We start from the raw sequence: 19,010 nt of genomic DNA on the forward strand, positions 1-19,010 counted from the left end.
TTTTTAAATATACCAGCAAAGCAATCCAGTTCACTTACAGAAATTGGATGAATGTGAAACTGATGAGGCTAAGACAATCCTAGGTTTATAAAGAAAATCTACAACACATGAGTATATTAAACACCTGAAGCAAAATATTTTCACTATGTGAGTCCTACTAGGATTTCAGAGACATTTTCATGCTAGCTAAATGCAAAAGGTGCTTTAATGGAAAATAACATATTTACTCTATTAGAAGCCTTCTGACAATATAATTTTCAACACAAGCTATGTAGTTACCTGTTTTGTTATGGCCTGGGTGCCTATAGTATACATAAAATTAATCTGTCTCAAAACTCAAACTTTCAAAGTAATGAGTGTGAGGATTTCATATGTAACATTGAACATCATGGGCGACCTCCAATAACACACATCAGCTAGCCCCTGCTGTTTCTATCAGAAGAGTTGAACTTTCTCCTTATTACAGTCTCCTGTACATCCTAAATACCTGACCCGAAGTACTGGTAAAACTTCTTTTTAAGGGGCATAGTAGCAGTGAGAGAAGAGACAGAAAAGTCACAATTTATTTATATCTCATCTTCTTCCCAGCACAGCTGAGGTCTTGAGTTTGAAACCATTTAAACATGACCAGATTCTTTATCACGAATGTGTAGGAAATCATGTGTGTTGACTGGGACAACTATATACACATCTTTTTCACTGACACATATTACTAGAATCTATAAATGCTGCAAGCTATAGCAATGGATGCACTTTTTAGAATTCTGTCATCTTGAAAAAACCTTAAACAGAAAATAGTTGCATCTATAAATGATCTCAAAGACCACACTAGAAGTAGTCTATCACTCCTACCCCACTTTTACAACAATAGATTAGGAAAGATCTATTCCAATGAGATTTTAATTTTTAATAGAAAAAAGTGCATGTTTAAACCAAAATGGAGATTATTTCATCCAGATTCTGCATTATTACCTTTCCATGACATGTGGCCAAAGAAAAGAAATTTGTCTTGAAAACGAAGGAGGAAACACGCAAGATCTCTAGCTTCCTATGAAAACTCAATTTTTCATATTCGTAAAGATAATCCATTTGTTTTAGGAGAAAATACACTATGAACTCATTAAAAATAAAATGGAATTCTGGTGTCAGATTTGCACACCATATATAACTTTTAAGACAAGTGAATTCAACTATAATAAGTAAAACTGGAATAGCAAACTCTTAGTCATCGTTGGGCTGCAACCTCCCATCATTCCACTCCACAGCCTAAAATGGCTATAGCAGTTGGGATGTGCAATCCACCAGTATCCAGAGGGCTGTATGATTTTCATCCTGGAGCTGGGTGGATTGTTTTAGATATTGCTCATATAGGTCTAAATGCATACACATATACATCCATCTTTACAACACAATGATAACTTGGCTTTCACACATTAGCCATATGCAGCTTTTGAAATGTATAGAGATGCACTTCTACATCTGAGGATGCTGATACACACACACACACACACACATCTGTACTACAATCCTACTACATTCCTTGGAGGTAAGGAATGTTGTAGATACTGGGAACAGCTGTTGGGTACATGGTACAGAAACCATTATAATTTTTTTTCTCAGCATCTGTGATCAGTTTCAGTAATTCATGTGGGAGTTAGACATGTGTATCAGGAGACAAACATGGACCTTTTTATTTTGTATGAGTATTTCTACACTACAGGTCAAACTCTTCCATCTTGAAGGCATTCACTGTAAAGTTGGATTTTAAATGACCACTTCCTGAATGACTTCCCTGTGCCTTGTAAACTTTTCTTGAAGCTGACTGCAGAAAAAGTCCATACAAAAAAAGGTTCTGCAGTTTATTACTTGTTTTTTTTCTTTGAAAGGGCTACTGTTTCACTAAAAAGAGTATATGCATACTGTTTTAAGGACTAGTTACCATTTCATTTAAAGGAAATATAAGTTAAGAAATCACTTCTCAATCTAATAACAAAGAGGGTGTTAGACAATGCTTGGTGATGCAATTACAAGATATACATCCTTGTAAATAATGAAACCCGTTGCATGCTTTCACTATTCCTATGTTCGTTGGCATAGATACTTTAGAAAAGGGGTGTCAAACCCATTTTCCTTGAGGGCCTTAAGGTAGTCTTCAAAGGGCCATTGAATCCATGAGTGGAGAATCTGTGGATACAGGGGGTCTACTATACTTTTTGTACAGAGTAGTTGGTGCTTGTAATGAATCGCTTACCTTGGCAAGCTAGCTTAGGCCTAGGAGAGTGGGCCTGGCGAAGCCACGACATCCATTTTAGAGAAGGGAGACAGGGAGATGCCATCTTAGGTTAGGTTTGCCTTAAGGGGGCATGTTCTAGTCTTGGAGGGAAAGTTAGACCACTAGGATTGGTTAGAATGATGGGGGCGGAGCCTAAGTGATCTGAAGGAAAAAAGTGACTTTTAAACTGAGGCTTGAGTTCTCAGATTGCCAGTTTGGAGTTAAGAGTTGGAGCTTGGAAAGGGTGTTAGTGAGAGCAGTTTGGGGTTTTGAAGAAGGACTTTGGGTCAGTCTTTTGTTTAGTATTCAGGGCAGCTATAGAGAAATATAGCCAGAATACTGTGGGGAGCAGCACCTCGTTAGTGGTCTGTTCTTTTCCTTAAGGAAGGCTAGTTCAGGTTTTGGCTAGTTTCCTAAGGGGGATTTTTGTGGGAATTACTTTCAGAGATTCATTTCCTGAAGTAATTTTCTGTGTTGTAACTTTTAAGACTTGAAACCCAGAAGTTTTTAAGATCTCTTCTCAAACGTAAACACAAGCTTTGTATGCCAGATTTTTACTGAAACCATCAAGCATTTGTACCTGTAATATCCAAGTCTATTCAAATAAAGTTCTTGTTATTTTTACCAACTCATACCAGCCTCAGCGTGAATACCTTTGTTGTAAAAGTGTTATTCAAGTCAGCTTTTTACCAGCCTCTAAGAAAACTAGAGTAACATAGGGTGTGTTACTGAACAACCTCTCAATAATACCTCAGCCTGTTCAGTAGTAATATGGTGGCAGCGGAAATCTTTTAAAGAATCATTTTTAAGTCTCTCAGTTCCAGTGGTTCCCAGTTCCTAACTTCTAAATATACCGTTGGTTTCAACAATCATTACTCCCTCTTTACTTTGATGAGCTAATCTGGAGTGGTGTCATCATTATAATTTTAATGAAGCAGCGTTGGGACTTTTATTATCTAATAGAGTTCCCTACTTTTCCTCACAGATCGTTATAATTTGGTAGGCTGCTGTGTAATCATTATTTGGTGGTACAGTGGGTGCGATTTGTTATAGTGCTCTTTAGTTTTTATTCCATTTGGGTCCCTAGACGATATTTGAACAACATCAAATGATATGGCAACGAAACCCCCTTCACTCCCCCATTTTTCTTCCTCTCACTCCCTCAGACCTTCCTTATTCATCTACTCCCTCCCCATAAAAGCACAGTACCCAGTACCTAATAATTATCTATATCCCAATCTAATCTCTGTACCTAAGCCTTACCCTTTCTTGCCCTAAAACAGAAATGCATTTAATAAAAAAATATTTTAAAAAATGATATAGCAGGCTAGATATAGCCCACAGAACTGGGATTTGACACATCTGCTGTATAAAGTCAATAATTTAGTATCCCCAGTCTTCATTAAGCTGGGCCCTGAGTCTGCAGCTTATAGGTTGCAGGAATGGAAACCTATGCCACTATCCATGTGGAGGGGGGCATTGACGCAGCTAATTCTAGTGTTACTACTGGGGAAAATCTTTGCCAGTTGAGAGGCGTGGTGCTAGTTTTCAGAATGACAGATTTTAGTGACAAACCTGTAGCATACATCTTTAACTCAGGCTGCCTCCAGTTTCGTTTTAAGCCGAGGAGCACATTTGTTTTCCCTTCTGTGTAGCACTCGCAAAAGGCTGTTGGGAACTAAAGGGGGACAGGGTAGTATTTTCCCAGATAAAACATCAATGTAATCATGTATTTTATCACATTTTGAAAATCTAAGTCACTCTGGGCAAGCAAGTATGTAGCCCTTCCCACCCTGCTAATTGTTACACAATTTAATACACCCAATTCTAACTCAAATTGCTGTAAGTTATATTAAGTAAAAGAAAGAAAATTGAGAAAATGATGTTTTGGATTGCATTATTCTAATACAATTATATCATGAAAAATATATGGAAAACATGTGCAGCAAATACAGTAAACGACTGCAAGCTTATTAGAAAATATTTTGTCACAATCTCTCATTTAGTGCCTTCATGTTTTCTTGATTGGCTATATAAAAGAGTTCTGTTTCACAATGTAATGAACTTCAAATGGCACATTCCTTTATTTGTCAATTACTCAAAATATTTTAATTTTATGAAGTGCTGTTTTAATAAAAGAAAGTTACACCAGAGACCAGCTGCAGAAAATTAATCAAAGGAGATGATATCAGTGGAATAATTGAAGACACTAATACAAGACATGTTTTATGGCAACCCACTTATAAACAAGTCAGCTCACAGCTTTATGGGAGCAGTGCTCCACCTCAGGGATGTCAACGACTTCGAAAGGATTAGTTTTGGCATTTTGAAAGTTGCCAGAAATACTATTTTCCTTCTTTCTCTCACACTTTGTATATGCCATTGAATCCTTAGGTCTCCATACTTCATAGATTATATATAATATATAATACATATGGTCAAACCCTGAATGATTGTTTACAAACAAAATTTGAAATTAGATTGGTTCTACATGACAAATTGGAATGAAAGATGAGTCCCACCCCTATAAATGTTGAAAGCTACAACTTTTGATTATTAAAATCCTTAGAGTACAAGTACTTGGACTAACTTCTTGAAATCTTGCAAACCTTATAACAAAAAACAAACAAACAAAAAACTGAAATTTAATCCAATAATGTCATATTACAATATTGCAGAAAGACAGCAAAGGTTGTGAGAATATGGTTGCCTCAAAGAAAAGTCTATATTCAGCTCACTGACTTCTTCATTTGTTTGATTACAACCAAAATAGAAAGACAGCTTGAACAAATGAAGCCACTTTGTGCCATGTGTAAGCCACCATCTCTCTTTGGAGAGATGGTGGCAGGACACAAGAATAAAGTTGTTGTTGTTATTATTATGAAGTACATGCAAGATGGCTTACAGAGATGGTGGGTAAAAAAACCTGATAATAATTATCAGTAATTTACTCATGACTACTTATTATTCATAAGCCTGAATTGCATTGTGGGTCCAAATGAGAACAGACTTTAGCAATCATTAGTCAGGAGGACTTGGAAAGTTTACCCTAAAAGATTAGCCTCTTTAGAGCTGCACAGATTTCAAATGTGATGTGGAGAATATAGAGGCTTTAAAGTTTTTTTTGTTTCTGACAAGAGGTGTTTTGCAAGGATAGAATCAGTTTTGCATAATCCAGTCCTTACTTCTTCTCCCATGGTTAATTATTTTTGGATATATGGGCAAAAAATGCCATTGTCATCTTGGCTGGGGTTTTTGGGCATTGAAGTTTTTAAAAATTTGCGATTTATGGTCCATTTGCCTGCCCCCACACACATTTTTACTACTATTCAGATAAAAAGTGCATTTATGACACCAAGACACATTTTTCTGACAGCCTTCTCTGGCAGATTATTAACACACCATTGTCATATAGGTCATAAGTTCAAAAGTACATCACATATGAAGATATTCTGTCTGTTCAGTTATAGATATATATCTGTTTCAAAGGACACAGAAAATTAGGAAGGTGATTAATATGACTTGCAAGAATTAACACTGGATGATAAAAATAACTGAATAAATAAAGAAATTTATTTTCTGAGTTTAAAAGAAGAAAATGAAGAAATAGGTCTGTTTTAGTGTCACAAAACATCCCTCACCAAGCTGCTGAGCAAGATACAAGGATGCAAACACTACATCACAAGATGTTATTATAATAACTTATTTCACCTAGAGTCGTGACAGTTGACACGTGTTTATGAAAGCAGCAGCATTTTGAGTTAACTGTCAACATAGGGATGTAAATATAAATCTGTCTTTCTCACACACACATATGCACACACATATACCAAGTTTCCTGCTGTTCTATTACTCATTTATATTTAAATTTTATACAAAAGAAGCAAAACTCAAGAGAAAGCACAATCTTGTACTTCCCTTTTCACTAATGTTCCGGTGCTGTATTCACACACACACACAAAATCCACATCTTGCACTGTCAATCTGCAGGCCAAGTGACAGAAGATAGGGGAGATGTCCAATTGCTCTTCTTTATCATTTAAATTGCTCTTTGTTATTACAATACTTGGATCACTTTTTTCTCCCCCTCCTCCTTTGGTGGCTAAGAGAAGGGTAGGGAGGAGGATCGCAACTCTTTTATTCTGTGATCATATGTACACTGATCAATTCAGTCAGTTCCAAAGCAGTATTGAAGAAAGTGATTTCACTATGCACAAGATTACATAGGAAATCCTGGAACTGGTTTGAGGCCCATATGGTGATTACATAAATCACAGAGACTAGCCTTGAACTGGTTCCAGGAAATGCAATTTTCTACCATAACCTCTACCAGAATGCGCATGTGCACATCAGTGCAGCACTTTAGGTATTTGCTCAGAGATTTGCATTCTGCAGTGCCAACTTCACCCTGCAATGTGGTTTACATTGGAGTGTGATGTGCAGCAAAAAGAAATACATGTCTTTACATAGTAGCCATGTCCACAAGCAGAACTTGTGCTAAAATGTGCCTTTTCTAAACAAGAAAGAGAAAATATGGCAGCGTATTAAATTCTGACTGGAACTCTTGATTATGTGCGAACAACAAAAACACTTAAGGCTTAGCATGAAGCAAATATCTATGTATTTGTGAAGAATAAAACATTTTCTACTTTAATATGGAAGATACTACACGTAGTCCCCAGGTTATGATCGGGTTGGGTTGAATTTGTACTAAATTGGGATATATACACTTTTAAGTGTAACTCCAGCCAATTTTTTTAAGCTTTGGGTTACATCGGAAAGGATTAACACCTGTGTAATGTTTGTTTTGCTTCCTGTGCCCCCATCAGAGGATTTCACCCCACTTTCGGTCCCTGTGACAATTGGATTTTGAACATTTCGGATTGTCATGGAAGCAAAGCTTGGCAATGAAGCTTCAGTTGAGAGATCTTTTTCCAATGAGAACTCTTACAGGAGTGATTTTCGCTTCCTAGGAGTAGATTTCCTCTCATTTCCCATTATCTCAGGGACAGGAAGTGAGATTAAATCTTTCCAATGGGGATACAGACAGCAGTAAAAATCTCACAGTGGCTCTAGCTGAACAGACATACTTGCCAACACTAAAAAAAAATGCATGGAGTTCTACTTTAAATGCAACTTGGGCAGATGTTTGTCTTAATAAATCATTTTTACCTGTGCATGTAAATGCTTTAACATTTTCAAATACAGGAAAAGGCCCAATGCAATTTGGTAGGTGGTGTGTCTGCTCCCAGGTCCACCTAGCCCCACCACTCCTCATATTTGTAACTAGGAGTCATATGTTTGCCAGAGGTTTGGAACTCAGAGACCAACTATACTACACAAAAGCTGGATTTAAGAGCTCTGCTTTAACTGTCCAGATTATCCCCCCCCCCCCCCCCCTCAGCCAGGAAATCACTTCCCAGGCTGGAATCCTCTTACCTCAGAAGTGACAAAGTCACTGCAGTTTATAGCAAGTTAGCAGTGTTTTCAGTAGTTCACAACGTCACAGGTTAACTAAAACTAGAACAGAGCATGCACATTTGACTTGTTGAAAGAGATGCTCTGGTTAAATTTGTATGATTGTTCAGTAGAGTCTTAATAAAACAAAAGATATTGCAAATATTTTTCCTTCCATGTCCACTGGGAACTGATGCCCAGCTGTTTGCTATCTGGCATTTTAATCAGCAGAAGGATGTAGTTATTGAATTATTGTATTCCCGCATTCTTTTTAGTATTCATTCAAACTCCGGTGCCTTTCTACTTGAGTGCCCTGCATATTGATACTAATACATGGCCTCAACCCTTTTTGTTAGTTGTAACAAGAGTCTAAGGCAGTGGTTCTCAACCTGTGGGTCCCCAGGTGTTTTGGCCTACAACTCCCAGAAATCCCAGCCAATTTACCAGCTGTTAGGATTTCTGGGAGTTGAAGGCCAAAATATCTGGGGACCCACAGGTTGAGAACCATTGATCTAAGGGAAGCATTTTAGATATGAACTCAAACTGAGTGCAGGAGACAGGAGAACTACTATCCAAGGTTCTGTCCTACTCTATGTTAGCTCATCATGCAATGTACCATATATACTCAACTATAAGTCAATTTAGTTGATGAGTGAAAGGTAGGTTTTGAGCCATGTAATATGGAATTTACAATGACCCACGGATAGGTCACAAGGGTAAAATGTAATTGTAAGACAAAGCAAAGGAAAACAATGTCAATGAAATATAAAAATTCCATTAGAAGTAATTTTGTGTTCATGCTAAAAGCTGAATGGATGAGGAGGAAAATAAACTGTGGCTGTGTGGAAGGCTTGCTTTGGATTGCTGGCACGCATGTGCACACACTTCTTGCAAAACAAGATATAGTCCTGATCAAGCTACAAAGGGAGTGGGGGGGGGGGGGGTTCAAGTTATGCAAAACTGGCTCAAACGGCTCAGGAGAGAAGGAAGGTGGAAGCCAATGCTGCCAAAAATGTCCTGGAACCTGTGCTGGGCCTGTGCATAAGACTGTAGACAGGACATAAATTCTGTGTGCCCAACGGGACGCCGAGGCTGCCTCAGATTGAAGGCCCTTGGACCTCCCCACAACAAAGTTCTGTAGAGGCTTAAAGTAAGACCAACAAATTTCTTTATTGATGAAAACAAACAGGTACTTTAAAGCTTTCTTAACAGTCTATTGGCTCTTGCAATCTTGTTCACTGGGAACAGGCACTATCTTCATAACTGTATACTAACTAGTGGGGAAATCCTTAGCTTCTAATCTGGGCAGTCTGTACTTGCCTCTGTTGGCATGGAGCCTCTGCACCCAGTACCAACTGCGTCTGGCTTCCGTGAGCGACCCTTACCAAGCAGAGCTTTGTAGACTTCCAGGGAAAAGGGAGTTCAGGTTTCAGTGCTGGCTGGCTGAGGTCCCTCAGAAAGGAGCTGTAAGGCTGTAAAATCTTCAGCCAAGCTGTGGGGCCTTTTCTCCCCGGCCAAGCTGTAGGCTGTATATCTCCCCGGCCAAGCCGTAAAGCTGTATGTCTCCCGGCCAAGCCGTAGAAGACGAAGCTTTCTACAGGAGCTCTTCGTTTTATGTCCTGTGCGAAAGGCTTCTCAGTGAGAACTGACCCCAAAAGGCTCCTATTCCCTCCAAAACTCATAAAGGGGCGGGACCAGGGAACCTAACTATAATTGACAGGTGGCTTGCCCTATGATTGCAAACTATAACAGGAACCCTGCTGCAAAATCCCAAGCCTGGGATTGCAAACAAACATTTAATGCAAAGCAAACAAAATTGGAGCTCCTGGAACAGCTGTTCCAGAACAGAACCCTCTTCTGTGAGCCTCAAGTCAAAAAATTCACAGGGTTGTTTTTGATGATGTGTTCCCATGACAAATCTTCCTCCCGACTAGTATGCACTCCCAGAGATCCCTGAAAAACTATCCAGAATGATTGCTGTTAACTTTACTTTCATAGAAACCAGCACTAACCTGTGAATTAAACTTACTCAGGTTTTCAGGACAAAAGACTGTGTAAGCTTGTTTTCTGCTACTCTGTAACTGAAAATATGAATGAATTGATTCAAATTACAGGAAAAGAGATTCCATCTAAACACTAGAATGAACCTATTTAGAGAAAAGAATAGACAGGGAGGCTCTTCTTTGGAGATCTTTAAACAGAGATTGGATGGCCATATTTCAGAAATGCTTTAATTGTGCAGATCTGGGGGTTGGACTAGATAGCCCTTGTGGTCTCTGCCAACTCTAAGCGTCCGTGATTCTATTTCTTAATTTTGTCGATAATAAGTCTAATTTTTGTGCAAACACTCAAAACAAAGTAAAAAATGGAGTGATACTTTACACCAGCAGTCACAGAAGATAATACAATTTTCTTGCTGCATTAAATAACACTGCAGAGAGATAATCATATTAAAGTGTAGAAGTCAGCCCATTGCTACTGACATATTATAGTTTACATTCAATTGTGTGTCTCACAAAGGTGAATACAGTACTTTTACTGGAAAGACAGGTTACAGATTCAGTTAAATAAACTATAGCATACTGTCTGTATCACTTCCAGCAATGGCTTTGTTGCTCATAAAGGACGAAAGATGTGGATATCTACTAAAGATAATAAAAAGACCCCAAATTTGACAACAATTAGAAAGTAAACATTTTTTTAAAAAAATCTGATGAAACTCTGCTGATGATTTAACACTATTATTGTATTTACTCAAATATAATGCAGATCTTTTTTTACTAAATTATGTTGCTAAAATCAGCATGCGCATTACATAACATGGTAAAGCAAGGGCTAAGCTAGGAGAAGCTTGGGAGACAGGCAGAAAGCAAAGGGGTGAATGGAAGAGAGAAGCCAGGAGAGAGCTCAGGAGGGGAGAAAGCCGTGGGTTGCATGCGCTTGGGGAGAAGCCAGGAAGAAAGTTTGAAAGCAAAGAGGAAGCCAGATAGAAAATGCAAAAAAGAAAAGCCAGGAGAAGACTTGGGAGGTGGTCAGAAAGCCAAGGGATAAGAGAAAAACCAGTAGAGGACTTGTGACATGGAGAACAAGCCAAGGGGCAAGTGGGTAAGAAAGAAAAGTTGCAGCAGGTGCCAAGCCCAGTTTCACAAGGGTAGACAACACTTACATGGCTGCCTGCTTTTGGGCTGCCTCCACCTCAGGAAGGGAAAGCACAAGGCAGTAATTAATGGGCAACCCCCCCCCCCCAAATAAATGTACCACACACAACAACTGAGCTTTCAGACGGGTGTCCTATTAATCACCACGAAATGATCTTACAGGATTTCTTTTTGTTTGTGTCTTGTTGACCTATAATTTAGAATAAGCTTTTAAATAAGATGAACAAACTAAGGCACAGTGTTTTGGGATAAGTACAAAGTGCAGTAACTTTTTTTATTTGTATCTCTTTTATTTTAACAGTTCAAATTCTGGTTTTGACTTTTGTAGATTTCATTATAAATGGATTTGATTAAAATGTTCTCTTTATAATCAGTCAACCTGGAAATAAACTGATAGCTAGTGAAAATTTAGAGGAGTTCTCTCTATCTTGTAGCCAGCTATAGGCAGCTATCTGGTCATAGTACTTTGGCTTTACTAAATTTTCCTGTTTCCAAATGCAGAACTCATTACAGTAAATCAAACAAGATATGTGTTCCCATAACTAGTCTGACACCTCAAAGAATGAGTTGAACTGTGTAAATATGCTGCTGGCTACTGCCAAAAGCTGGGCTTCCAAGCTCAGGGTTGAATCCAAGCCATAGATCTGACATTCCACAAAGTCACAATTGGAATAGGAATCTCTATTAACTGATCTGTCTTTTCAGGGCTCAGAAGTACCTCTGTCTTGCCAGGATTAAAGTTTGATTTGTTTCTCTCATCCATTTCAAAAGTAATGGGACTTCAAAAGTAAATACTGATTAATTATCACATCCTAAAGACATAAATCTTGTTGAATCTGCACATTACCTGAGAATAATGTGCTCAACAAATAAAAAAAATATTGATATGTTTGTCATTAAGAGACAATCACAATAATGGCAAAATAAACAAGTGGCTTTGCCCTTCAGATATTTAAGCACATCCCATCATTTTTCGGCGGAATCACTGCAAAGGAAATGTGCCTCAAATTACAGTCAAAATAATCTGTCACAGTAGATTTTTCTGAGAGTAACTTACCTTTGAAATGTTACTTGATCGACTTGTAGAGCGGCCTGGAGATTTCTCATTCTGAAAAGATAATTGTAAAGATTGCTTAGATGGTGGCATACATATACATTTAACATACACAACCTTCATTTTTCACAGCTACAGAGGTTGTACAAATTAGGATTAGCAGCCAGAATCTTAAAAAAAATGCTTTAAACAAGCTCAAGAACTTCGATTAATCAAAAAATGTTTTTATTTTTGTGTTAAGCTTCTTGACATTGTCCCAAAAGTTCTTGTTTTTTAAATCCCTGCACTTTCAAAAGTGGCTTTAATTGATATGGATAATAGGAACATTGTCTGGGTATGTAAAATAGAGGTGTAATCGCCATGCATGATGACGATGACATGAGCCTTCAGGGACTCAATAAGGCATCCAATGTACAGTGACGGCATTGGCTGCCAGAACATCCAAAAGACACCCGGCATATGATACCTTTATATCGCAAGACCTCCTGTGGCATTATCCTTGACATTAGAGGAAAATCGTTGATGGACAACGTGGGAATGCTGGGAGGCAGCAGAACAAGAGGCTGCCAAGGATTGCTTCTGCTTATATTCTTGCTCTGGTTACGTTCTTGGCAGCCAGTGTACAATGATGTATGTATCTTCCAGATTACACATAATCATGCACCAGTTATCAGAAGATGGTCAAAATGATACTTCCTCACTACATGACTATGTTGGGGAATAACAATGAAAAGGTGATTTGAAGACTTGAGGAAGACAAAAAAGAGGAAACCTTTTTCATTGGATTTTCCCAACATGTGACAAGTTTCTTTTTTCATCCTCCCCACAAGTCTTTGAATATTCTTTTCATCCCTAATGTGGATATGATAATGCACATTTCTTTTTGTGAATCCCAGTCATTATCCCAAGTGTATTGTGTGAAATGTGTGCACATGTGTCCTGTGTATTGTCTGCTTCTCTGTAATAGACATCATCAATCAGGGCATCATGTTAGATACATTGAATGTTTTGATTCTCATTCAGGATGTAGTGCCAGTTTCAAGTTCAGGATGTCACATACAGGGAGGGGGGCTTTGTTCTAACAAGGAGAGCCAGTTTTGTATAGTATTTGAAGTACTGAACTAGGCACTGGGAGTCTAGGGTACAAATGACTGTTCAGCTACAGAAACCCACTGAGTGATCTTGGTCAGGACACACCCAGCTTAGAAGGTGACAGTGACAAATATCATCAGAATAAATCTGACCACGAAAACCCTAAGATAGGATCAAAATAAGTCAAAGCCAACTTGAACGCATATAAGGATAACAACAAAGTCTTTATATTTCAGGTAATCAGAGCAGATGCTTCCAAATATGAAAGTATTATTGTCATACCATGAGTAGGACCTAGTTTCAAGTCAAAAAGTTAATATTCCAAAGGGAGATTAATATTCCTAGAAGGAAGGATAGCTAACATAACCTCCCAGTTATTGGATGGTTGCTAACATAAATCCTTTTAACTGGGAATGCCATAGGTTGAAGCTTGCAATTTAGTTGGTCACTCACTGAATGATGACAACCAACCATCCTGCTATGCAAGGTGGTGGTCAAAAGTTGCCTGCACTGTTGATGCAAATTGTCAGCTATGCCAATTACAATACACCTGAAGCTGAAACTTGAACATACATTATTAGTAATAAATCCTACTGAACTCAATAATGCTTACTTCTGAGTTAACATATATAAATTCATATAGTTAATCACCAATTTGTTTGTATAGAAAGCAAAACAAAACAAATATTCTAAGCCCTGATAAGATGACAGTGATGCTACGATAATTGTGATAATCTCTTCAAACAGAATACGTTGCATGTTTCTCAAACAGATCCTTTCAAGTCCACCTGTAGAATTATGCTTTAATCTATTAAAATTAAATCAAGAGAATCTGATCTAATATAATCTTCATTTTAAAGCACTAATTAGATGTAAATAAGGTAAAAGAATCAATAGAGTACTGTCCATTGTGGTAAAAACAGCAGTGCTTTGTCTTCAATAAAGAGGACGATTTCCTTGTTTACAAAAAACACAGTTCTTATTTCTTAATTAAACTAAATAACAAGGTTATGAACTGCTTCAACACAGATTATAGCTAATTAAATTTAAAATGCACCTCAGTCAATTTCTTTACATAGTACAATCAAGATGGAAAACCCCACATGCTATACTTCTTTAATATGAATGCAGTCTGCAAACACACACGCAATAATAACATGATTCATTACTTATGTCACAGCTTTATACAAATCAGAAACAGAAATGCTATCTAAATGAAATGTTCTTTTTACAACTGGCAGGAAACCAGACAATGAAGACTATCGAAGTTATTACTTTAAAGATGTAGAAAGGAGCTACACATCTTTTTTCTCTTTTATTCTAAGGCAGTTTTGGGGTTCAGCCTGATCCTGATCTGTGTGAACAGGATTCTCTGATAGTTTTTCCAACTGAGCAAGCTCTCCCTGACTCTGACAGTGTGGAATCTGTTGTTGATACAGAGGTCAGTGGGGATGAAAACGAAACCCAACAGCTGGAAGAGAATGTTTTAGAAGTTGGCCGTGATATCTCTCTACCTGGGGTTTCTAATGAGGACAGAAGAGAACAGATAGTCAGAGATAGAAATGTTTCCCAGTCTCTACGAAGGTCACAGCGCTTACAGCAGAAAGAGGCCTAGACAGAAAAGTCAAGGGGTGTTTCTAAGAATAGCTTCTTTGGTTTAAGAGGGTTCCTGCCGGGTGCTTCTTTAGGTCAAGCAACGTTCGGGACTATGGCTGTGCCTTGGCAGAATTCCTGTGTTCCATGGCCAGTAATCCCAGAGGCTTCTAGTTTCCAAGTTCATGGTTAGTAAAAGGCTAACAGACTCCTGGTTATTGTTTTGTGGCTTTTGAAGTTTTGCTCACGTTCAGAGATCCTATTGACTACTGTGTTTTTCTGTGGCTTTTTGACTCTGCATTTACCTTTCTTTTGTAACCAATTTTTCATCAATAAACAAGGATTGCTTTTCCTACAGTCCAGAGTGGTGGATTTAATCTTATGGTCTTATTTCTTGAACTGGGATGCAACAGGCAGTGGTTCTCAACCTGTGGATCCCCAGACGTTTTGGCCTTCAACTCTCAGAAATCCTAACAGCTGGTAAACTGGCTGGGCTTTCTAGGAGTTGTAAGCCAAAACACCTGGGGACCCACTGTTCTAAGGGAAGTGCAGGAACCTTGTTATAGACTGGAATGCAAAATCAGGGTGATGGTGGTGGTTGGGTACTCGACTAGTAGTCTTGTGTATTTGTATAGAATCGCTATCCATTTTGGTTTGTTTCATTTATATGGCCCTGTTTTTGTTTTTGAGCACTGCTTCTGAAAATGGGGCCTTTCCAAATAAGCTGTTTTATTATTTCGCCCAAATGAAAAACATTTTTGGACCATTGGTCAACCTTCCCAAGCTCCCCTTCCCCTCAGTTTTAGGACTAGAGGGCTGAAAATTACTGCACACGGAGGGCACATTGACCACTTTTAGTCCACCAAGTTTTCTAACATTTGGGTCGTGGGGCCCTGAGGTTAAAGGCAGGTATTAAGACACTACTGATTCTGAGAGGTTTCCCTCTGGATATGCACAGGGGCCGTGAAGTTAAAGGCAGGGCTTAAGATCCCACTGATTCTGAGACGTTTTCCTCTGAAGCTGCAGAGGAGACCTATAGCTTGGCAACGGCACTGTTTTCTTGGGCGGCTCTGATTGGCCCAAACACCACCACCACCTCCTCCTCCTCCTCCTCCTCCTCCTCTAACACGTGTGGAAGAACTCTGTGGGTCATGTGAGGAAAGCCATGCGGGCTGAAAACCAAACAAAAAAACTGAAACTGTGTAACTTTCTCTTTCATTTCGCTTTTTGTTTCATCTGAAAACGGCTCTTTCATTTCACGCCATCTGAATGGATGGTACGAAATGAATACCTGAATGAAACAAATTGAACAAATACTGTGCCCACCTCTATCAACTAGGATCTTGATTTGAATTGGGTTCACTCTACCTGCAATCTATATACTGAGAAACAGTGATTTATTTTCTTTTTAAAAACCCAATATTTATTGTAGATTAAACAGAAAATGTAACTTTCAGCTAGTCTTTAAATTAAGATCTGCCATGACCCTCTGTGAGAAAAACATTAGAACTATATGGTATCATCTTTTGATATGATATTCATTCCTTTTGACATCTACTTCACCATGATTACTGAAAATAAGTCAACTTCAATCCACAGTTTTTAAAGCTTACCAGTTTCGACTAGAGATAATAAAAATTTACAACAATATAGTTGTTGGATATGCTAAACTGTAGTTATTCTAAATGAAAAGAAAAGTTGTCACTAAATTTGTGATCGTGAGAAAGGGCAATTGTTTGCATATCTACTTGTTCTTTCTCAAAACTTGCCATTATATCAGAACATAGATATTATGCAGACCTTGGAAAAGTTACTTTCTTTTTACTAAACTCCCAAAATCCCCAGCCAGCAAGCCCAGAGGAAATCCTGGTTATTCCAAAATAAAAATTATTTCCAAAGATTTGCTATTATGTTTGATATACGGAGAAATGCCTTATGAAGTGAGCTAGTGTTGAACTTATAAAAATTACTATTATGTGAAAGAACAAAAGGAAAAACAAAATAGACCCCCTGAAATGCATAATGTATGCATACATCTTTAGGGAAAGGAGTTATCTGAATATAGGGGATGAAGACAAATGAAGAAAATATTTATGAAGGAAAAAAAAGATTTCATTTGTTTTTATCATATATATTGCATATGTAAACGTAGCTATCAAATATCTACATCTTTATATATGTTAGCAAATAATGAACTTGAATGTCATATGCATTTTTCTATTATTATTACTAATATTTCTATTTTGATTAGTAATAGACATTTCTATTACTCTTATTTTTTTAATAAGTAGTAGTGATTGCATCAAAAGGTTTCAATTTATTTGGGTTGTATCTATGTGTGTCATGGTCACCCTCTGCTGCTTCTCTGCTAATGTCTAAATTACCAGGCAATTATAAATGACCTGCAAGACTGCACCCAATCCTTAATTTACATTTTATGCCATCCTAGGTAAGAGAGCTTGAATATTTGTATGCTGTTTATTTAAATATTTTGCATGAAATTACAATATAGTGTACCATATATTTTGACACCCTCCCAGCCTAGGGAGAGGAGCACAAAATAATTAATTTGCTTTAAAACACAGTAGACTATCAGTTTAAGTCATTTTTTCTAATAAAAATATTTTCATCATGCTGCTCTGTGCAATATAAAATCTATACACTGGAGCCACTGTACTTTATGACAGGAAATAAAATGTAAGAAGGTAGACTACACAAAAGAAAAAAAGAGAATATAAAAGATCTAGTTGTTTTGTTCGTAAGTCAATTTTGCTAGGTTTTTAACCCTTGTTCCTGACTGGACAGATATATTACACAGTTTATTTTAAGAACAGTGTTCTCAACCATGAAACCTTTACTCATCTTCTGTTTACTAGCAGCATTATACTGCAAACCTCTGTGTACACGCTTTTATTTTAAATGCTTAGCAGATAATGCCACAGTTGGCTAATGTAAACAAGCCTAAAGGCACCCGAGACTCATTGATGGGATATTGTGTTTCGATGAACCAAAACTCCTTCCCATTGGTAAACCTCTTTTCCATTGATAAATCCGCTTACTTGTGTTGGGAAACTCCTTGGCTTCCAATGATGAGATTGGAGTTGTTGGCTGATATGCACTGGCAGACCCCTGCTGCGGGCAAGACCAATCCATTATTCTATCAAGTAATCTCAATCACCCTTTTGTGTTCCAGACTACCTTTGTGATTACCTGGACTGGAAATTAAGTTCATCATGGGACTATTTGCATTTGACATCAACACATTCCTGGTTTCGTGCCCCTCACAGGGAGGACCTTTAAAAATACTTGGACTTTAAACTATCCAACTACAGCTGTTCCTTTTTCCTGCCACAAAGGGAACTCCTACAGCCAGTGATGTCAGGAGGAATCCCTAAGCAACAGGAGTCCAGATCCAAACCAAGTCAGCTTTTCAAGAGTGTGGGTGTTTTGAATGGTTATCAAAGTGGATAAAATGCTCTGTATCTCCATGCATGCTTTATGTCGGTTCTTTTTGCCTTCAAACCCAATTTGTGTCTTGATCTTGCCTTCAGAGTAATGAAGAATGGCAGGCACAGAATTCTCAGTTTAGCACTTAGCTGAAATCACTCGACATGTATATACAAAGCACCATTTGTACTAGGAATTTCAACTTTAAAAAGAAAAAAGAAAATACAAGAAATGTTAAACACAGAAAACCAGGTTTCCCAACCAAAGGAACAATTGGCAATTGTTTCCATCAAGATGATAAAGAACAGAAGGGAATTTTTGCCATTCTGAAATGTAGATAGACAAACTTCCACAAGCCCTCACTCTCTATGAAATTTAGTTATTGTAGTCCAAAATATGTGGAGGACAATATTTTGCTACTCCTTGATTATAGGGAATTAGAGAATGATATTTATCCCTGCAACCATCATCCTTTGTCCTCATCTTTCCCTCCAATTCCAAATCAATCTCTTACAAAAAAAGAAAAAGAAAACCAATAGACTTCTGTCATAGATATCCTGATCAAAATACATTTGGATGAAGAATGTACAAATATGACATATAAAGAAAAATAAAAGACATTTGCTCTCAAGTGTTCTTTATTTGGTATTCAGGACTACATCTAGCTCTTTTGTCTCTCTGGGACAGCTATTTATCCACTCTTTACAAAATATCAATGTTTAGATTCTTTAATATAGAAGACAAATTAAATTAGTTTGGGAGATAGAGTAACTTACACTGCAATCCATCAGGTCATACTAATTGGCAGACAGCAGTCCATTAACATCCAAGACGAAATACTGGCCAAGTATTTGACTAACAGCCAAAAGAAAATAATGGTAATTAAAAACAAGGAGTAGAAGACCCTAATTTAGTACAGAGCCAGAAAACAAACCTG

The 19,010-nt window shown here is 37.8% G+C and overlaps 1 protein-coding gene across 3 annotated transcripts in view; it reads right to left on the reverse strand.

The window, feature by feature from the left end:
• The window catches only part of MARCHF1 (membrane associated ring-CH-type finger 1), a 134,295-nt gene that overhangs the window by 33,087 nt on the left and 82,198 nt on the right, over window positions 1-19,010 (reverse strand). For all 3 annotated transcript variants that reach the window (XM_060778751.2, XM_060778752.2, XM_060778750.2), the window contains one exon: window positions 11,945-11,995. In XM_060778751.2, the coding sequence (XP_060634734.2) occupies window positions 11,945-11,995 (51 nt within the window). The remainder of the gene's footprint in view (window positions 1-11,944; window positions 11,996-19,010) is intronic.

The sequence above is a fragment of the Anolis sagrei genome, chromosome 5 (assembly GCF_037176765.1).
Source record: "Anolis sagrei isolate rAnoSag1 chromosome 5, rAnoSag1.mat, whole genome shotgun sequence".
NCBI lineage: Eukaryota > Metazoa > Chordata > Lepidosauria > Squamata > Dactyloidae > Anolis > Anolis sagrei.